The sequence below is a fragment of the Mus caroli genome, unplaced genomic scaffold (genome assembly GCF_978045245.1).
Source record: "Mus caroli unplaced genomic scaffold, Mus_caroli_1 scaffold_4, whole genome shotgun sequence".
Classification (NCBI taxonomy): domain Eukaryota; kingdom Metazoa; phylum Chordata; class Mammalia; order Rodentia; family Muridae; genus Mus; species Mus caroli.
The window spans coordinates 19,752,742-19,773,931 of record NW_028227259.1 but is presented as its reverse complement, the minus strand read 5'-3'; the positions used below and the strand labels follow the sequence as shown (position 1 = coordinate 19,773,931).

The following is a 21,190-nucleotide window of genomic DNA, read 5'->3' as shown; positions in this document are numbered from 1 at the left end:
TAGATTAGAAATAGATTTGGACACCATCTCCTCAATTAGATGCACTTCTGTTCAAAATCTATTTGAATTTATTAGGTTTTTATAAAATTAATTTGAAAAGTTTGAGCCTTCCAAATAAGATGGTTTTTTTAATTAAAAACATGGAAAACTTTACACAGAGAACCATTTTACATGTTTTGTATGTTTACTGCTGTTTGCCATGTGGTAGTAGTAGAGACACTTTCACTGTATTCAAGCGCAGGCTTCAGTTATGAAAATTGTCACCAATTTAAAACAAGCCACCTGACACTGTTTTTATGCAGTCAACCACAACTGTTTGTGTTTGCATTGTACCATGTTTCAGGCAAACAGGTTTTCTGTCCCACAGCAGTTATCCTGCCATTTGAGAAGAGAGAAAAATGGATGCATATTTGTGATAATGTCCTCTATGTTTATGATTTGTTTCGAAAATTGAACTGATTTCCAATTCTGAACTCTCTCCCCCAAAGCCTGTCTAGCTAACATGCCTGATGTCTCAGCCCAGTCTCGGTCTGGGCTACAGGATGAGTTCGAGGCAATCCTGAGCTACACAAAGAGACCCTGTCTCAAAACAAAACCAAGAGATGAAAGTGCCTTCCCAATTATTTTCCAGATATGCATACTACTATTCGGGACTAGGTGGTGGAGTTCTTGTGGCTGCCTATATCCAAGTCTCATTCTGGACTTTGGCAGCTGGCCGACAAATAAAGAAAATCAGGCAAAAATTTTTTCATGCCATTCTCCGACAAGAAATGGGCTGGTTTGACATCAAGGGCACCACTGAACTCAACACACGTCTAACAGAGTACGTATGTTGATAATGTCACACTTTGATGAGGAAATGAAGCACTGTGTGAAAATCGACAAGGGAAGAGAGCTTTGAAGCAGCATTAAATTACTACTCTAAGCATTAGACATGAATTGAGCATATCTCTGGTAGTCATTTCTAGAAGTCTCTATAGCTTATGCCACATGTTTTCCATTTATATTAATGTCTCTGTCTCTCTCTGTCTCTGTGTCTCTCTATGTCTCTCTGTCGCCCTCTCTCTCTCTGTCTCTCTGTCTCTCTCTCTCTCCCTCCCTCCCTCTCTCTTATTATTTGAGAACCAAATGCATGTTTTGTGTCTAGTTATCTTTCACGAGGCTAGAGGCTAGCTGCAGGCCTGCCAGGCGCTAGACCCCAAGTAGAGATGGTTGAATGGCTGAGCAAATGGTTGCTTTAGTTACAAAAAGACTTGCTTTTTAAGTGTTGATGCTTTGCTTACTAAACGAATGCTAAGGGTCTGTTACAAGCTGAGTGCCTTCCTGGAAGCGTCCTATGAGCAAGCAGAGCAAGCAGCTCTGTCTTCTTGGTGTTCTGTTCCAATAGGGGAAGATGGGTGACATAGCTTTGTCATTCGGGCACATGAGTAGAGGAGGTCAGAACAGGAGAGAAGATGAAGGCAATCAGGACCTCCATGCCTTACTGAAAGCTTCAGCTTTCACTCGGAAAGAAATGGCAGCCACGGGAAATCGTGAGCTGCGGGAGCTAACATTGTAGGACTTCCTTTCTTTAGATGATCACATCACAGTCACACCAATAGTAAGAACACAAACAAGGGTACAGGTTGAATATTTGAGACACTTAGAACCAGGAGTTGGTTCTGATGTATAGACTTTTTGGATTGTGACATATCTTTTTACACTTTACCAATGGAGTACTCTTAAATGGGAAAATCTGAATTTCTTTTTTTTTTTTTTAAGCATCAGCACAGTATTCATAGAAAGCTTCAAGTACTGGCTGTGGTGGCCCAGAGATCCAACGCCAGCATTGCAGGGGGCTGAGTTATAGAATACTGAGAGAATGGTCAAAGGTTCAAAGCAAGCCTTGGCTATATAGAAAGAGGAAAGGAGAGGGAAAAGAAAGGAGGGAAGGGAGGAGGGAGTGAGGGCAGGCATGAGGGAGGGCAGGAAAAGGAATTACATATATGATGCATATGTATATGTAGATATGATATAGGTATATGATGTATATGTATACATGTATATATATTCTGGATAAGTGATATTCAATTAAGAATGGGACTATTTTTTGCCTGTGAATGTTCTTTTACTGACTGACATACTACCTTTCCTAAGTCCTTCTTTTAAACAAACTGATCCACGTGCACAGTGCTGATGCCTCGGTAATAGGATTAGCTAATTTCATAGTAACAACTTCAGGCACATTAGCTTCTCAGAAGCACGAGCTAACCCTGAGTTTCCTTTGTATAGTTCTTCTGTGGGGAAATATCCAAGAGTCTAAGATTCTGTAAAAGGTTTGCCATGGGGGGGGCATGCTTTTCTTGTCTATGCATTTATTAAATGTCTACTTCGCCTTTCTGACTGAAGATCTCCTGCCTGTAACCACCTAGGTGTGATCTTTTTTAGTGACATCTCCAAAATCAGTGAAGGAATTGGTGACAAGGTTGGAATGTTCTTTCAAGCAATAGCCACGTTTTTTGCAGGATTCATAGTGGGGTTCATCAGAGGATGGAAGCTCACCCTCGTGATCATGGCCATCAGCCCCATCCTGGGGCTCTCTACAGCTGTTTGGGCAAAGGTCTGTGAAACCTAGGCATGTTCATGTGTGATAACCCACAAAGGCAGTTGCTCTGTGTATGCAGAGTGCTGTAGCCTTCTCACATACGTGCTCAGAGGCAGTGGAAACCACGCCCAGGAATGTTTCATTCACACAGAGCTTTAATATGAAAACGAATGTCTTGCCTGAGTCCAAACACTACAGTTCTTGCTTTAATCACAATTCTTAGTTTCACTGTTATCTCTTTGAATAAATCTTCCAATGTGGTGTATGAAATGACATGTATGGCTATATTTTTATTTAAGAAGATACAAGTTGAAAGCACAGCCATCCAAATAATTGAACAAATATTAAAGATTTAAATAGGGTAGGGATATTGTTCACCATAACAATTACATCTCATTCTTGAAATTTTGCATACAGATTTGCATATGTATAATACATATATAATACATACATTTACTGCCCAGTACTTCAGAGTTGAGCAATTTTGCTGGCTATTCTTGTATAATCTGAGTGTGAAGAGTCACTTGGGTAACTACTTGTATCTCTCTTGCTTTGATTTTTTTCTCCTGTGCTATCTTGTTTAAGCATTTTATTTTCTAGTAGAATTACCATTATTAAGTTTGAAAGTACCATTTTCATCATGATTAAAAAATCGTGACATAGGGCTGGGGAGATAACTCAGCCAACAAAGGACTTACCTTGTAAGAATGAAGATTTGAGTTAGATTCCCAGAATCCAAATTCTGAAAAATCCCCAGGTTTGATGCTCCAAGTTTATAAACTCAGTGTTGGGGAGGCAGAGGTAGGCAGGTCCCTGGGGATCTCTGTTGAATTAATCTAGCCTAACTAGTGAGCTCTACGCTACTGAGAGACGATCTTTAAGAAATGTAGATGCTCGATTTGGAGTAAAATGTAGTGTTAAAAATGTTTACTATTAATATTCTTTTTACACACATGTACTTTAAATATGTGCACATGTTACACACACAATAGAGTATGATACGCTAAAGGAAAAGTATAATTAATCTCCTAAGGTTTTATTTTATCCAAGTTCATAGTTAACAGAGAAAATCTATGAGAGAGATAGAATTTGACATGACTCAGATTCGCTACTTACAGATTTATGTCTGGTTTTCCTTACTCTGGTGACTCTGGCAGCTCAGATCTAGCCTTTATAGGAGGTGAACATTGAGACCAGGCTTTAAAGATGTAAAGCACACATCACTGAACGTCTGGATGGGAAATGGGCATTAAAGCTCTGTGCAGACTGCCGTTTACCCTTTCTCTTGATGCAAACGTCATGACTGTTTCTCTTCTGCACAGATACTCTCAACATTTAGTGACAAAGAACTAGCTGCATATGCAAAAGCAGGTGCCGTGGCTGAAGAGGCTCTGGGAGCCATCAGGACCGTGATAGCTTTCGGGGGCCAGAACAAAGAGCTAGAAAGGTAAGGAAGTTTCTCTATCTGGTGGGTCAGAGCATCCACATTTATATGGTTTCATTCATTCTTTTGTGGTTTATGTTTGTTACTCTCTCCTCTCCTAATAGCAACCCCTCCCTTGCATGCTACTAGCACCATTGCCTGCTGCTGGCTGTGGTTTGTCATGCTCCGACTTGCAGTTCTCAACCTTATGTGTTCTACAAACTCCATTTTAGGCCTGATGATCCCTAGGGACTTACCTGTCAGAAAAATGTTTTTAAATGCTTAAAGGGAAACATAGAGGGTTCCAAACTGGAACACAGAAGAGAAACCCCTGAGACATGGATTTCCTAGTCACAATGCAGGGTTTTCTGTGGGGCTGTGTGGGTCTCTGTAAGAACAAGACACAGCTTCCCACCTGCCTTTCTGCCTCGATGCTGGAAGCTCTTCTCCATGGTCATGTGCTTGAGGACATGGGCAAATGCTTAAACCACACAACAGCACAAACAAACAGCGGCAACCTCATTGAGGTAGAATTGAGAAAGGGCTATACATGTTTAGTATGTATATCTCAGTGAGTTTGGGGATAAATAAACATGTATATAAACCAGCAGCTTTCTCATTCAAATAATTTCCCCTGATATAATTGAAATATGACCCCCATATAAACATCTTCTCTATGTGTGAGATTTTTGATACCCCCAATTTTCCAAAATACAGTCTCTGAAAATTCTCTACAAAGTTGCCCGTGTTAAATGAAAAGCTTCTTCGATCCCTTCCATTTCATTTTCTATTTTTCTGTTCTTCACCCCTCTTCAAAGCCAACATGTTTCTGGTTCTCTAACTTCTTCCTTTTTTTTTTTTTTTTTCTTTCTCACTGCTGCTTCCTGTACACAATAGTCCACACAGACAGACAGACAGACCACACTAACCCTCAGGTGGACCTCAGGATGTCGGTGTAGTCATGCCACTCCCTTCCCCAAGTGAAGGTAATTACAGCATGCCCACTCTCACTGGAGCGCTGTGTCACAGTGGGGCACATGTCAATCTTGCTGTTGCATGTACCCGGAAGCCCCAAGCCACCCAGTGGTAATCACAGTGTTAGATGTAGTACACAGCCTGCTCCTCACACACAGCTCTCCTCCACTAATGCAATACTCACAGTGGAGGGAACTGCCCCAAAGAACTGGGTGCTGAAAGGCAGTTAGAGAAGCCTTTGTGTGTGGCAGCACGCATCTGAAAACAAAACAAAACAAAACAAAACAAAACAAAACAAAACAAAAAACTAATGAATTCCCATGCTCCATTTGGTTTAACTAAAATGCAGTGCTGTGGCTGGAGAGTTTTAATAAAAAGAAATTCTCTAATTTATATGGGATTCACGCCCCCCAGTTTCATTATAAACACATATTATTTCTTTCCATAATTTTAAAGTCAACATTGAAATTTCTACACTGTAGAATTGATTTAACTTGATGTAAAAAAATAATAATTTGTTAAAATCATTCTGAAGATTTGTGTGTGTGTGTGTGTGTGTGTAAGTCAGCAATATAAATTAAAAATATTCAAATACTAAAATTTTATTCCAAATTAAGATGGTGATAGGATGAATAAAATATGAGAGGTGGTGTTCTAGTATGATGGGGATAACAGGAACAAGAATACAAGTTTGCCAACTATGTGCCTGTCAGAACATTTATTACTCTTCATACTTACCTGTCAGTCTCATGGTTGTCTTTCTAAACGGGCAGTAGTTAGGAGAATTCTTTCTTCCAAATCTCAGACAATGAATCTAAAATTTTTTAAAAAATGGAGAAAGACCCATATCTCTGGTGAGATCTACTTTATACCTTATACCTAGCTTGGCAATTGATGACAGCTTGATTTTTAAAAGACCAAAGTAAGAAACCTATGACTTATATATAAGAACATGTGGAATTTTTGTCCCTTATCAGTTAAGAATATAACCACTAGTAAGTCTAGAATAGTTAAGAATATAACCACTGAGCGAGCAGGGCAGCCAGTCCCAGACCAGAGCGACCCGGAGCCTCCACAGGACTCGAGTCCTAGTGAATGAACCTCGAAGCATCATCTACGTCCGTCTGCGGCGTTCAGGCTTCTCCGGCTCCATGCAGGGGAGCAAGCTCGTGCATTACCCGCGCAGCCACCGCTGGGGCTAAGAGCAGGGACACCGAAGGTAACTGACCGCTAGAACCCGAGTGCAGCCCCTTCCAGTCGTCCAAACATCCATGACCCACTTCAACAAGGGCCCTTCCTATGGGCTCTCCGCCGAAGTTAAGAACAAGATCGCATCCAAGTATGACCAGCAGGCCGAGGAAGATCTGCACAACTGAATAGAAGAGGTGACAGGCATAGGCATTGGCACCAACTTCCAGCTGGGGCTGAAGGACAGCATCATCCTGTGCGAACTCATAAACAAGCTACAGCCAGGCTCTGTAAAGAAAGTCAATGATTCCTCACTAAATTGGCCGCAGTTGGAGAATATCGGCAACTACATTAAAGCTAGCTAGGCTTATGATATGAAGCCCCATGATATATTTGAAGCAAACGACCTCTTTGAGAATGGCAACATGATCCAGGTTCAGACTACGCTGGTGGCTCTAGCAAGTCTGGCGAAAACAGGATTCTAAACAACCATTGACATTGGCGTTTAATAATCAGAAAAACAAACAAGACGTTTGATGAAGGCAAATTAAAGGCTGACCAGAGTGTAATTGGCTTACAGATGGGTACCAACAAATGTGCCAGCCAGGCGGGCATGACAGCCTATGGGACTCGGAGGCATCTTTATGATCCCAAGATGCAGACGGACAAACCCTTTGACCAGACCACAATTAGCCTGCAGATGGGCACCAACAAAGGGGCCAACCAGGCTGGGATGTTAGCACCGGGTACCAGAAGAGACATCTATGACCAGAAGCTGCCATTACAGCCAGTAGACAACTCGACCATTTCTCTACAGATGGGCACCAACAAAGTTGCTTCCCAGAAAGGAATGAGCGTGTATGGGTTTGGGCGGCAAGTGTATGACCCCAAGTACTGTGCCACACCCACAGAACCTGTCATTCACAACGGAAGCCAGGGCACGGGCACCAATGAGTCAGAAATCAGTGATAGCGATTATCAGGCAGAATACCCCGATGAATAGCATGGCGAGTACCCAAATGACTACCCTCGAGAGTACCAGTATGGCGATGACCAGGGCATTGATTACTAGAGTCACACACAGGAGCACAGTATTTAGTCCATTGTTTTATCCAGTGAGTCCCAAGCTAGCCTTGAATAATACTTCTCTCATTTTCCTGAAACACTATTATGCTTGTTGTATCTTTAAAGTATGCCTTACATACATTCCTTTCTCCTTTTCCTGCTTCCTCCCTAAATAGCTGCCTTCTAGTGCTGTAGCAAGGGAGCCCTACTGCATAGCCTGTAACTCGCGTCTGTACCGTGGAAAGGGCGGAATGATTCTCCAGGACAGCCAGCTCTTTCGATGAAGATCTATGCATTTTTTCTACACTTACACATAAACTGGTATTTTTGAACAATAGGAAACTATTTTTTTCTCTTTTTTACAGTTTTAATACGTATCTGGCTTGTGCGTGGAAGACTAAAGAGTTGATTTGCTAAATATGGTCTTTGCCAACTAAAATCTAAGATGCAGCTTTAGACCCTGACACATGGATGTTTTTCCTGCAGTCATGTCTGCTAAGTTTTAAATAAAGTTATGATCAGTGTGCAAAAAAAAGAATATAACCACTAACGAGTCTAGAATAGTTAAGAATATAACCACTAACGAGTCTAGAATAGTTAAGAATATAATATAACCACTAAAGAGACTACAATAGCCCCCCCCCCCCTGGGTGGGTTGATTTGGGGTTTTACTTGTTTGTTTGTTTGTTTGTTTGTTTGTTTGTTTGTTTGTTTTTACCTCTATGCAATCCTGACAGGAAGGTTCTTTGTATCCCAGGACTGAGGCTTCAATTCTGGAATAGCCATGGGAACACAAGTTAGTGCAGTAGAGTTCAAAGGAGATGAGCCAAGCCAGTCAGGAGTAGGCTTAGGTCAGTTCTCCTGAGCACTAATCCTGAACCAGGTCAATTCCTGGGATACTGGACTCCTCAAGACTTTATTACCTTCATGGCTTCTACCCTAAACTCCATACTGAGTGGGGGGTTATTACGCCTTGGGTTGTAAAGTGTTATTCACATTATAACATTTCCCTCTTCATTTTTCGATAGGTATCAGAAACATTTAGAAAATGCCAAAAAGATTGGAATTAAAAAGGCTATCTCAGCCAACATCTCCATGGGCATTGCTTTCTTGTTAATATATGCATCCTATGCACTGGCCTTCTGGTACGGATCCACTCTGGTTATATCAAAAGAATATACAATTGGAAATGCCATGACAGTAAGTAATACTGCTAATGATTATGAGAAATCTGGAATTGTTCTGCACCTACCTTGTCTTTATTATTTTATAAGGTTTATTTTTAGTATTACTTAAAGTTTTGGGTGGAAGGGTAGAGTATACGTGGCTGTGGAAGCCAGAGGTGTAGGATCCCCCTGGAGTTGGAGTTATGGAAGGTTGTGAGCCACCTGCCATAGGTACCAGGAACCAGACTTGGTCACTGTGAGAGCAGTATGCATTTTTTTCCATTTTTTATTAGATATTTTCTTCATTTACATTTCAAATGCTATCCCAAAAGTCCACTATACCCTCCCCCAACCCTGCTCCGCTATTCATTCACTCCCACTTCTTGGCCCTGGCGTTCCCCTGTACTGGGGCATATAAAGTTTGAAAGACCAAGGGGCCTCTCTTCCCAGTGATGGCCGACTAGGCCATCTTCTGCTACATATGCAGCTAGAGACACGGGCTCCAGGGGGTACTGGTTAGTTCATATTGTTGTTCCACCTATAGGGTTGCAAACCCCTTCAGCTCCTTGGGTACTTTCTCTAGCTCCTCCATTGGGGACCCTGTGTTCCATCCAATAGATGACTGTGAGCATCCACTTCTGTGTTTGCCAGGCACTGGCATAGCCTCAAGGGACAGCTGTATCAGGCTCCTTTCAGCAAAACCTTGCTGGTGTATGCAATACTGTCTGTGTTTGGTGGCTGATAATGGGATGGATCCCTGGTTGCAGCAGTCTCTGGATGGTCCATCCTTTCATCTCAGCTCCAAACTTTGTCTCTGTAACTCCTTCCATGGGTGTTTTGTTCCCAATTCTAAGAATGGGTGAGGTGTCCACACTTTGGTCTTCATTCTTCTTGAGTTTCATGTGTTTTGTAAATTGTATCTTGGGTATTCTAAGTTTCTGGCCTGGACATCAGTCTAGCGGTTCCTCAGAAAATTGGACATAGTACTACTGGAGGATCCAGCAATACCTCTCCTGGGCATATACCCAGAAAATGTTCCAACCAGTAACAAGGACACATGCTCCACTATGTTCATAGCAGCCTTATTTATAATAGCCAGGAGCTGGAAAGAACCCAGATGTCCCTCAACAGAGGAATAGATACAGAAAATGTGATACATTTACACAATGGAGTAATACTCAGCTATTAAAAACAATGAATTTATGAAATTCCTAGGCAAATGGATGGATCTGGAGGATATCATCCTGAGTGAGGTAACCCAATCAGAAAACAACTCACATGATATGTACTCACTGATAAGTGGATAATAGCCCAGTGTGCATGCTTGACCCTGAGCCAGCTCTCTATCCCCTGCCTGCTCCCTTCCCACCTTTCTCCTTTTGGAAGAAAAGCTGTGATTGTAGGTTTGATCTTTGCTGTCCTGTGGGTAGAGTTGGTGTTCTAGAATATACAAGTCAAGTCCTCATGGTGCGTGAGGACAAGATAACAGCTTGTTGCTTGACCGCTGGAGAAATACATATTCACACAAAGGGAAATGAAATGGGAAACAGGATTAGAATAAGAAGATAATGGAATTATCCTTATTCTCTTGTTGAGTTTAACTGTGGGAGAGAGTTTCATTTATTACTATAGATAGGTCATTGTGTAAAAGAGAATTCAATTCACACATCATGCAGCTTTTTAAGATAGAAAAGAAAATTCATGTTAGATCATATGGCTATATGAAGATATAGATACGCTCATAGCATGATTGTGAAGGTAATGCATTTGAATTATACTAATGACTAAAATAAAAACTTTTAAAAGTTAAATTACGTACGTTCTAAGAACCCATGCATACTTGGTAGTGATTTTTTTATATGTATTTCCCAGATATGTACGTTTTTCTCTTCCAAACTTAAGTCATAATACGTAGATCTTTTGGTAATCTTTTCTATAAACCAGCGACATTTTGTGACCATCTTCCATGTTGGGATTGATCATGTTTCAAAAGTTGCACTTGACTCTTTCAAAATGAAAATTCTAAATATAACTTGGTCCTTAGACTTTCTCCATATGAGAATTTGAATCTCACAGTGTGCCTTACAGGGGCCTGAAGTTGGTGAAGGTTGGGGGGTATCAGTAACAGCAGTCTCCCGACTTCCTGTTCTTCTCTGGCACATTGTGGCAGCTCACCACATGTTTTCACTTCGGCATTTCCTCCCGATGTTTTATAAATAAGGGAGGTGGCATTAACCTTTGCCATTAACCTTGCATGGTGAATTTGTCCACATTTGTAGCCCTGGTACATAATGTCTGTGTCACAGGGCAGAAAGTAACTTCCAAGATAACGGGAAACTGGCAAGCCTTCTACACAAAGGGCTATGACTTCATTGCAATAATGTCTTAACATCTACTTCTATTAAGAATTTTTTCTCATTGGTCCTGAGATACGAGATAGATAATGAAAGGCATTTGGGTTTTGTAAACACGTATGTCACTGTTATTTCAAAGAACATAGATATATGCAGAAGTTCTTACCATGCCTGGAGAGAAAGGAGTAATTTCTCTTCTCCTATATCTTTCTTAAGTTATATATGCTATAAATCTGTTTTCCTGAAACTGTGTTAGATTTATACATCAGTTTATGTTCCAATGAAACAGATGTGAAATGTGTTGTTTTGTGTGCTGCAAAATATAATGATCATAATTTTATGTTCTATAAATGGATGAACTGACTGGGAATGGTAATGTACACCTTTAATCCCAGCACACAGAAGGCTGGGGCTGGAGAATAGAGACTATAATGAGTTCCAGACCATCATGGCCTGCAGGAAGACACCCTGTTTTTAAAATATAAAGGAAGTGTTAGACTTCCATTGATCTGACCATATATAAGTCTATAATAGCCTTTTAAAGGAAAACCACATGGGGCTAAAATCTGTATGTTTCCTATTGAATATTTTGTGCAATTCCTTGTAGAGTTAGATAAAATGATAAAGAACGAAATGAAACTTTAACAGGAGGAATGCTTTTTCTGGTGGCATTAGCTTCAGAGCTAATGAAGTAGGAGTCAGATGTCTTTATGACTAATACTTATGTGATCAGGGAAAAAAGCAACAAATGGTTTGGCAGACTAAACAAAGCTTATTTTTGATGCATACAAAGGGAAATAAAATATAAATAAACACATTTAGATAATGAAATGTTGTGTTAGTTTTTAAAATTTTGTTCTTTACTGAAGCAATTTTATTTTTAGCAAGTTGATGGGTGTCTTATCACACTAATTATATACATGTATCCAATTATCACAACGTGTTTTATAAAGATGTACAAATATTGTTTCTCAGTAAGAAAAAAGTTATTAAGTGTCCAATAAATCATAAATTCGGTCCTTCATATATTATATTTCAAGCAAGCTCTAACTCAGATGACAATATTCTGTTCCTAACTCTTTCACCCAGGTCTTCTTCTCAATCCTCATTGGGGCTTTCAGTGTGGGGCAGGCTGCCCCCTGTATTGATGCTTTTGCTAATGCAAGAGGAGCAGCCTATGTGATCTTTGACATTATTGATAATGTAAGTTTTTCATTGTCTGAAAGCTGAGAGAGTCATGGCGGTGTTGATAAACAAGTATTGAATCAAGTGTATTAAGTTATTTAGTAAGGTACACTGTAACAACAGGAAACTCTACAAGTTTATTTGGCAACATCAAATCACTGATTCCACTTGAGTCTGTTTATATTAGTCCATCACGATAGTGTAGGTTAAAGATGCTTCCTTTCCGTGTTTAACCAGATTATGATTTCTATACAGTAGAGTGGGCAGGGGGATAAATTGTGTATAGGACCAAATTAACAGTGAACTTTGCTATGAGGTTTGCTCTTCTCCCTAACCTTAAATCAACTACACTGAATAAACTGAACTGACTACATTGAAAATGAAAAGATTTACATACTAAAGCATGCCACTGCATCTACATAGTAAAATTCAAAGTTGGAAATTGAAATTATAGAAGTAGATCTAATTTATAATTCTAAATGTATTGGAAGTTTACATGGTTCCTAAGTAATACTGTGCTTGTCATTCAATCCATGTTCTTGTTTATTGTTTAGGAAGAAATAAGTTTCACTAAAGGCAGAAATAACAGCACTTATCCAATATGTTTTTGTTATTTGTCTAAACATGTAACTGACCATTTATAAAATTTACGAATATATGCCAAAAACTGGAAATAAAGTGTTGCATGAAATAAAATGAATATTCCCTATGCATTTTCAGAAAAGTTTTAGTAAATCACACACATGTATACACACATGCATGCACACTTTTGTGCTAACATGTGTGCAGATACACATGCATGTGTGCATGCACACACACACACACACACACACACATTCCACATGTTCACTGTGTGTTGGCTCACAGGAAGGAGACTAATGTATACACACATACATGCACATACACGTGTGTGCTAACATGCGTGCAGACACACATGCATGTGTGCATGCACACACACACACACATACACACATATCCCACATGTTCACTGTGTATTCACTCTCATGAAGGAGATTAATGTATACACACATACATGCACATATACTTGTGTGCTAACATGCGTGCAGACACACATGCATGTGTGCATGCACACACACACACATATCCCACATGTTCACTGTGTATTCACTCTCATGAAGGAGATTAATGTATACACACATACATGCACATACACTTGTGTGCCAACATGCGTGCAGACACACATGCATGTGTGGATTCACACACACACACACACACACACACACACACACACACATATCCCGCATGTTCACTGTGAGCTCGCTTACATGAAGGGGATTGTGATACTCTGAACTCTGTGTTTAGAATTTAATGCACCCTATTCCTTAAACATACAATTTCTTATTTGATAAAATAGTCATTGAATTTTGTTTTATTTAGAATCCTAAAATTGACAGTTTTTCAGAGAGAGGACACAAACCAGACAGCATCAAAGGAAATTTGGAGTTCAGTGATGTTCATTTTTCCTATCCATCTCGGGCCAATATCAAGGTACTGTTAGCAACACTAGTTTCCTATCTTAAGCTGATCTCTGATCTTCCCAATAGAGTCTGATTCCTTTGATATTTATATACTTTGCCCTATTGGAGTTAAACTCTTAAGTCATACTTCTTTTCTAAATTCTAAATAGAATTGAATTAGTCCTTTCTTGGAGCTTGGTTGTGAAGTGTGCTCTTCCTCGCTTTCCTCTGCAGATCTTGAAGGGCCTCAACCTGAAGGTGAAGAGTGGACAGACGGTGGCCCTGGTTGGCAACAGTGGCTGTGGAAAAAGCACGACTGTCCAGCTGCTGCAGAGGCTCTACGACCCCACAGAGGGTACGGTAAGTGGGAAGAACAAAGGTCCCCAACATCGGACGGTGGGCAGAAGTAGGCCCTTAGAAATTGTTTCCTTACAAATAAATCTGTATGTGAGTCTGATTTTGGAAAGAGTATGCAATATTGCAATGTATCTGGACAAATCATGTATTTTTTGGGCAGGTGTTTTTGTAGAAGCCTTGAAAACAGTTGGAGCTAGAAAGGACTCTTCTATTATTCAAAGACTAAGAGGGTCGCTCCCAGTGAGTTTGATTTCCCCAAACAAATTCCATATAGTTATTCTTGACAGCCTGGTAATAGAAGCCACAAATCTTAAAACAGTAATTAAATTCAGCAAAATGATCATTTTCTTTATCTTTGGGTCATCTAAAACAAAGAACAGCATAGCACAGAGAAGCCTGAATCTCTGGAAGGTGCATAGAGCATGAGACTAGGTCAGGATGCTCTTTCTTGCAGGGAACACATATACCCTTCCCACAGCTCTACTCACTAATTTTATTTTTATCCACTTGATTTATTCTCCTTTCCTATATATGCATTCTAAACAGACAAATACTTCAGAATATGTTTACAAAGAACGATATTCTCTTACAGAGAGAACAATGATCAGTACTAATGAAATCCTAAGTAAACAACACTAACTCACAGTTTGTTCATCAGTTGTCCCAACTTAAGGACATTGAGTTTTCCAATGTTAGTCAACAACTGTAAAACACAACTTTACAAATGGCCTTAGCTTTCTTTCTGCTGTGTTGACAAACACTGTAACGGAAAGCCCCTTGGGAAAGAAAAGGGTGTATTTGGCTTATACTTATAGGCTACAGCCCATCATTGAGTCAGAACAGACACTCGTGAAGGAGCTTGGAACAGAAGTCCCAGAGAATGTCTGCTTGCTGGCTCCTTCTGGACCATGATCAGCTACATTCTCTAGTCCAGAACCACTTTCTCAATGGAACTACGGACAGTGTGCTGGGCCTTCCTACATCACTTAGCAGTTTAGTATTTAAGAAATTAATGAAAGCACCCCTACCTGTGATTTGAGAATAAATACAGAGAGTTATTTTTCTTTATGGGCCTTGGTAGACCTCCTACATTTTAGTGGATGACAACATCCAAGAATATGAAGTCAACACAGGTTGGATTCCATGGGTATTCTAAATGAGGACCCAGAGTTGGAGGGTGTGGAGGGGGACAATATGGTAGGTGTATAAAAACACAAAGTATGAAATTCTCAAACAATCTTTAAAAGAGAGGATAAATATATATTTTTGAGAAGTGGTCAGCTTAAATTATTGGCTATGATGGATACTGGAAGAGGAGCAATCATTTCTTTACTTATATACCCTAGTGCCATGAGCCCTCTGGGCACTAATAGATATTTCAAACCCACAGTCACATAGATGGTCTTGGTTAAACTCAGTAGATTAAAAAAAAACCCACAGCAAAAAGACATGAGCTAGGGAAAGGATTTATAGGGAGGAGGAAGGTTGACAGTGCTGGGAGGAAGGTAGAGGTTGAGGGTGAAAATATGGCGGGGCGTGGTGGCACACACCTTTAATTCCAGCACTTGCGGGGCAGAGGCAAGCAGATTTCTGAGTTCGAGGCCAGCCTGGTCTACAAAGTGAGTTCCAGGGCTACAGAGAAACCTTGTCTCAAAAAACAAAAACCAAAACCAAAACAAAACAAAACAAAAAAAGAAAAAAGAAAAAAGAAAAAAGAAAAGAAACAGTGTGTGTGTTTGTGTCTGTGTGTCTGTGGGGGGTGTGTGTGGAGGGGGGTGTATGTATGTCTGTATTCAATTACCAAAGAACAAACTTAATTAAAAAGTGATCAGCATTACAAAGATAAACTGCTCCTTCAAGAGCTCCCATATCTAACAAAGTACAATGAAGCAGATGTATTATATATTTCGCTGATGTCCATTATTAAATTACTTATAAAGAGTCATTTATTTAGCTTATGTTCATCAAGGAATAAATGCCCCATAAACACTAGTCATTTACAGTAAAGCAATTGATATTAACATAGGAACATAAATCATGTCTTTCAATTTAATGATTCTTTGCTTTTATAACAATTAAGAAAATATTAAATGGCTAAAAGTTAAGAAATGATAAAGTAGATTATGGTGTGTTAAGCATAGCAAAACACCAAAATGTCATCTATATATATGTTGGATAAGGGGACATTTTAGCTTAAATTTATCATCGGAAATTAAATATAGTGGCATGCCTAAAACCTAACTGGGGCTGGAGGCTATGTCCCAGAGTGCTTTCCTGAGTGTACAGACGCTTTGGGATCATTTTTTAAGCACTATGACAATTAACTAATATATCCAAATTTTCTTATGGTAGATAACCAATTTGGATATTTTATTTATTTACCTTTCAAATGTTATCTCCTTTCCCAGTTTTCCCCGGCAGAAAACCTCTATTTCATCCCCCCTTCTCTTGCTTCTGTGAGGGTGTGCCCCTACCCACCCACTCCCACCTCCCTGCCCTTGCATTCCCCTACACTGTGGCATCAAGCCTTCATGGGACCAAGGGCATCTTCTTCCATTGATGCCTGACAAGGCCATCCTCTGCTACATATACGGCAGGAGCCACTCGTCCCTCCAAGTGTACTCCTTGGGTGGTTTAGACCCTGGGAGCTCCAGTTGGTTGATATTATTGTTCTTCCTATTGGGGTTGCAAACCCCTTCAGCTCCTTCAGTTCTTTCATTGGGGACCCTGTGATTAGTTCAATGGTTGGCTGCGAGCATCGCCTCTGTATATGTCAGGTTGGTAGAACCTCTCAGGATACAGCTATCTTAGGGTAACAAAATACTTACGGGAGCAAATATGGAGGCAAAGTGTGGAGCAGAGACTGAAGGAAAGACCATCCAGAGACTGCCCCACCTGGGCATCCATCCCATATACAGTCACCAAACGCAGACATTACTGTGGATGCCAACAAGTGCATGCCAACAGGACCCTCATATAGCTGTCTCCAATAATCTGTTCTTGAAAAAAATATATGTATATATATCAGGAAAAATATGGTTGCTTTATTTTATTCCTGCTTATTAATGTTTAGTTTTTATTTCTAACTTTTGAATGAACTCAATACTAGTAAAAAGCCCTTGTGCCTTTGAAATCAGGTTGCTTAAAACATTGACTAGGAAATCCTTCTTTCTTTCAGATTAGCATCGACGGGCAGGACATCCGGAACTTTAACGTCAGGTGTCTGAGGGAAATCATTGGTGTGGTAAGTCAAGAGCCTGTACTGTTCTCTACCACGATCGCTGAAAATATCCGCTATGGCCGTGGGAATGTAACGATGGATGAGATTGAGAAAGCTGTCAAAGAGGCCAATGCCTATGACTTCATCATGAAACTGCCCCAGGTAAAGTTTCCCTTAAAATCACAACTGAAATGTGAGGCACCAAGTTCTTGCTTCAAAAGCTAAGCTTTGGGTTATAATGTTATTCAACCTTGTTGGGCAAATCCCTTAAATTATTCAGACAAGGCTTAAAGACTATATTCTATATGTAAATAACATAAAGACATATAGGACATGTATTGGTAATTATTGTAATTCAGTGTTAATTTATTATACTTCATGATACACTACAAGAGTCAAAGTTTCAGTTGTCTTCATTTATTTCTACAAAACTCTCTATACTTTTGTATTTAAAATACTTTTAAAAGGCTGACATATAGCTAGCTCAGTGATAGAGACCTTTCTTAGCATATTCAAGGTCCTGTCTGAGTTTGATCCCCAACACTATAAAATTGAATGAATGAGTAGGTTTCCAGAGCTGTTCTGGGTTTTCTGTTTAGAAATTTGACACCCTGGTTGGTGATAGAGGGGCACAGCTGAGTGGGGGACAGAAACAGAGAATCGCCATTGCCCGGGCCCTGGTCCGCAACCCCAAGATCCTCCTGCTGGACGAGGCCACATCAGCCCTGGACACTGAAAGTGAAGCTGAGGTGCAGGCCGCACTGGATAAGGTCAGTACCCAGAGGCAAACACCCAGGGTGGGGGATGGGGAGCAAATTGTTTTGCAGACTTTTCCCAGTCCTTTGGGAATCTAGATTGAGAAATAAAACCCAAAGGGCAGATGAGGTTGTCTCTTGGGATTTATTGATTTCTAGCAGCCAGTTGGTTACATTGTCGCAGAGAGAGGTCAATGATCTTTACAGGTTTCCTCCATGGTTCAGTGAACCTAGACCCAGGCCTGTGGAGGAACTGTGGGGGTTGGTTTTTTTTCTTTCTTGCACACATGGGTTTTATTTGATAACAATATGCTAAAATATGTGAAGAAATTAATTTATAAATTCAGGTATTTTTATGTAACAAGTTTTAGTGATGATATGCTGTCATTTTCTTGGATGTATTGTATTTCATTCTAAGTTTTAATCTATTTCTTTGTGGATTTTTTTTTGTTAAATCAGTAAAAAGACAAACACTTATATTCAAGTATATGTGGAAATACATATAAATACATATATATGAGAATGTAATTCATATATGCATATATGCATATACATGTAACTCTGATTACCTAAACACTGCCCTAAATTCCAGAAATAGTTCATTGCCCAAAAGAAACTAGTTGACTACTTCTCAGTAGCCCTGTGCACACTCTTCTGTCTCTGTGGCTATGCTAGTTCTAGACATTTTATATAGATGTAACCATACTTTGCTGTTGTTTTTGCTGTTGTTATGTGTACATTATATATATATATATATATATATATATATATATATATATATATATATACACACACATATGTATATATATGTGTGTATATACACACACACGTGTGTGTGTGTATGATATGGTACATATGCCACAGCACTTGTGCAGAGGTCAGAAGACAACTTTATGGAGTCAGTTCTTTCCTTCCATCTTGGCATGTGTTCCCAGACTCCAGTGATATCACCAGGCTTGAATCGCAAACACCCTTACCTGCTAAGCCATCTTCCTGGCCTTCGTTACTGTCTTTTTCATGTAGCACAGAATTTTCAAGCTTAACCAATGTAGTAATTGGCATCGAATGTCATTCTTTACAGGGTTCAGTGGATTCCAGTTGTATAGACATAACACATCTGGTTAACCATTTTCAACTGATGAGAATTTAGATTATTCCTACTTCTTTAGCTATTATTATTCTAATTACTTAGGTCAATTAAACTAAATTATGATGAGTCTATGATGTAGGTATTCATCTCAAGAGATTATTGGTCAAATGAAGCTAATGAGCACCAGAAATTGATATAACATGAATAATTTGGTGGGCATAACTCACTGTTTAAATGGTCATTAACTCCATTAAACCAACATGTGAGGTCACTGAATGACTTAGAGGACTGGTCTGATTTCAGTGTTTATGAAAGCCAAGTGGGGCAGAGTTTAAAAGGCAGCAGAATTGGCCCTACTCTTGAAGATCTCTGAGTTCTAATTTGAACTATCCTCAGAGACCCACACTACTGCCGTATAGTCCATTGGAATTATGTAAATATGGAGTTCTGGCGAAGGCTGTCAGTTCATAATGATCTCCCTAAAATGCTTCTGCCAGAGTCTCTGGTACACCAAATAGCTCAGAGCTAGGGCTCATCCCACAAGTGTGAGGATACTTATCAGGGCAAATCTTTAACTTTCTTGAGTATCAGAAACCACCATAGCTTCCAGAGTAACCTTTGCTCATATTGAAAGGGTCAGCCACCAGTCTGGTCCTGAACTCAGAAGTGACTTCTGTTTTTTTTTTTTTTTTTTTTAAAAAGGAGTGGTACCCGTGCTTCAAGTACACAGAAGTATGGAGTGTCACTTTCTCACCGCTGCTTGCAAGCAGCATCTGCCCAAGGGTTAATTGTGCCTGCTCACTGCTGGTTTATTAGTGCCACAACCCTAGTGTGCCACACATCTGTCCTTTTCCTCTTTAGGCCAGAGAAGGCCGAACCACCATTGTGATAGCTCACCGATTGTCTACCATCCGGAACGCAGATGTCATCGCTGGGTTTGAGGATGGAGTCATTGTGGAACAAGGAAGTCATAGTGAGCTGATGAAGAAGGAAGGGATCTACTTCAGACTCGTTAACATGCAGGTATAAGCACATCTCGGATGGTTTTCTCTGTTGCCTGGGTTGCTTATATGGTAGTCTTTAAGTTATTAAAATAGATTACAGCTGATGGTATACAAAGAAACCATGACTAGGATGAGGCATTAAAATTAGGTAAAACCGAAGTCTTAAGTCAGAACCTGGGAAAGAGTGAAGGGCTCAGGGGAAGAAAGGCAAATGTAAAACTCACAGTTAATGTATTCATTAGGTCAATAAGATTGTCTAGGGAATGTGTCCAAACTACAAGTTCTTCCCAGTGGAAAGAGAAAGAGATCTATAGTGGTTGGGAGAGAGGTACAATTTATAAATGCTTTGTAGACAAACCTGGTATAGCTCAAATGGCAACATTTGCAGCTTTAGCAGGTTAAATAGTTGGTTTTAAAAACTGCTTGCTCTTCTCACTAAAAAATCATTAGTTTGTCTCATATTTTGCACTATCATTTTAGCAAACTTTCAGGATACATAACCTAAAGCTTTCCTATGACTCGAGTTCATAAACTTTAAACTATGTGTACTAACTATGTATACTTTGGCCTTGTAAAAAGCTTATACATGTGTATTTCAGATTTTTCCCCTTGACATTCCAGATATACTCCATGAAATATTATTTCAATTATTCAGCAGTACTTATAAGAAATATGTTTCATGTAACCTATTTTCTCTAGAAACTAACTTATAGCTTAGTTTCTCTAGAGATGAATAATTAGCTTATTTCAATATTTATGTTTTCTTTTTAAACACTGCTAGGACAAGCACAAATTTAAAAATAGCCTCGAATCCCTAAGTTCTGACAAGCACCAGTCTGCTGAGCATCAATCCTTCATTTGGATTAGCAATCCTACTGTGAGCTATCGCTGTGCATTTAAGAAACAAATGCCTGCCTAGCACTAAAATGTGTGAGCTAAGATGTTACTCTTACAGAAGACAGCAGGGTAATGGTTTGTAAAGCCCAGGGAGTACTGGAGAGGGTAAGGGAGAAGATGATTGACAGGTACAGAGAGGCACAGGCAAAGGGGAGAAATAACTAATGCTCTGGAGCACAGTAGGGTAATATGACTGACAACAGTGAGCTGTGTGCTTCAAAATGGCTAGGAGAGTCTATTTCTTTTTCAGTTGTAAGGATTGAAACTAGGGCCTTCTTTATATAAGGCAAACATCCCACCACTGAGTCATTTCCCCAGCTCAAGAAGAAGACTTTGGATCTTTGTAATAAAAACGATAATGTTTAAAGTGACCAATACGCCAATTATCCTTATGAGCAATGATGAGCATATACACATGTTGAAAAGTGCTCTGGTGGCAGGGGTCAGTA

The 21,190-nt window shown here is 39.7% G+C and overlaps 1 protein-coding gene and 1 pseudogene across 3 annotated transcripts in view; both read left to right on the top strand.

Moving 5' to 3' along the window:
* The window catches only part of Abcb4 (ATP binding cassette subfamily B member 4), a 61,279-nt gene that overhangs the window by 13,015 nt on the left and 27,074 nt on the right, over positions 1 to 21,190 (top strand). Inside the window, exons 6-15 of one of the 3 annotated variants that reach the window (XM_021162750.2) lie at positions 632 to 823; positions 2,428 to 2,599; positions 3,907 to 4,031; positions 8,264 to 8,435; positions 11,845 to 11,958; positions 13,339 to 13,449; positions 13,653 to 13,778; positions 16,954 to 17,157; positions 17,595 to 17,765; positions 19,702 to 19,863. In XM_021162750.2, the coding sequence (XP_021018409.1) occupies positions 632 to 823; positions 2,428 to 2,599; positions 3,907 to 4,031; positions 8,264 to 8,435; positions 11,845 to 11,958; positions 13,339 to 13,449; positions 13,653 to 13,778; positions 16,954 to 17,157; positions 17,595 to 17,765; positions 19,702 to 19,863 (1,549 nt within the window). Of the gene's footprint in view, positions 1 to 631; positions 824 to 2,427; positions 2,600 to 3,906; positions 4,032 to 8,263; positions 8,436 to 11,844; positions 11,959 to 13,338; positions 13,450 to 13,652; positions 13,779 to 16,953; positions 17,158 to 17,594; positions 17,766 to 19,701; positions 19,864 to 21,190 lie in introns of those variants that run through there. The other 2 variants (XM_029478121.1, XM_029478123.1) reach the window with 2 other exon arrangements.
* On the top strand, positions 4,038 to 8,257 carry LOC115031141 (calponin-3 pseudogene; annotated as a pseudogene).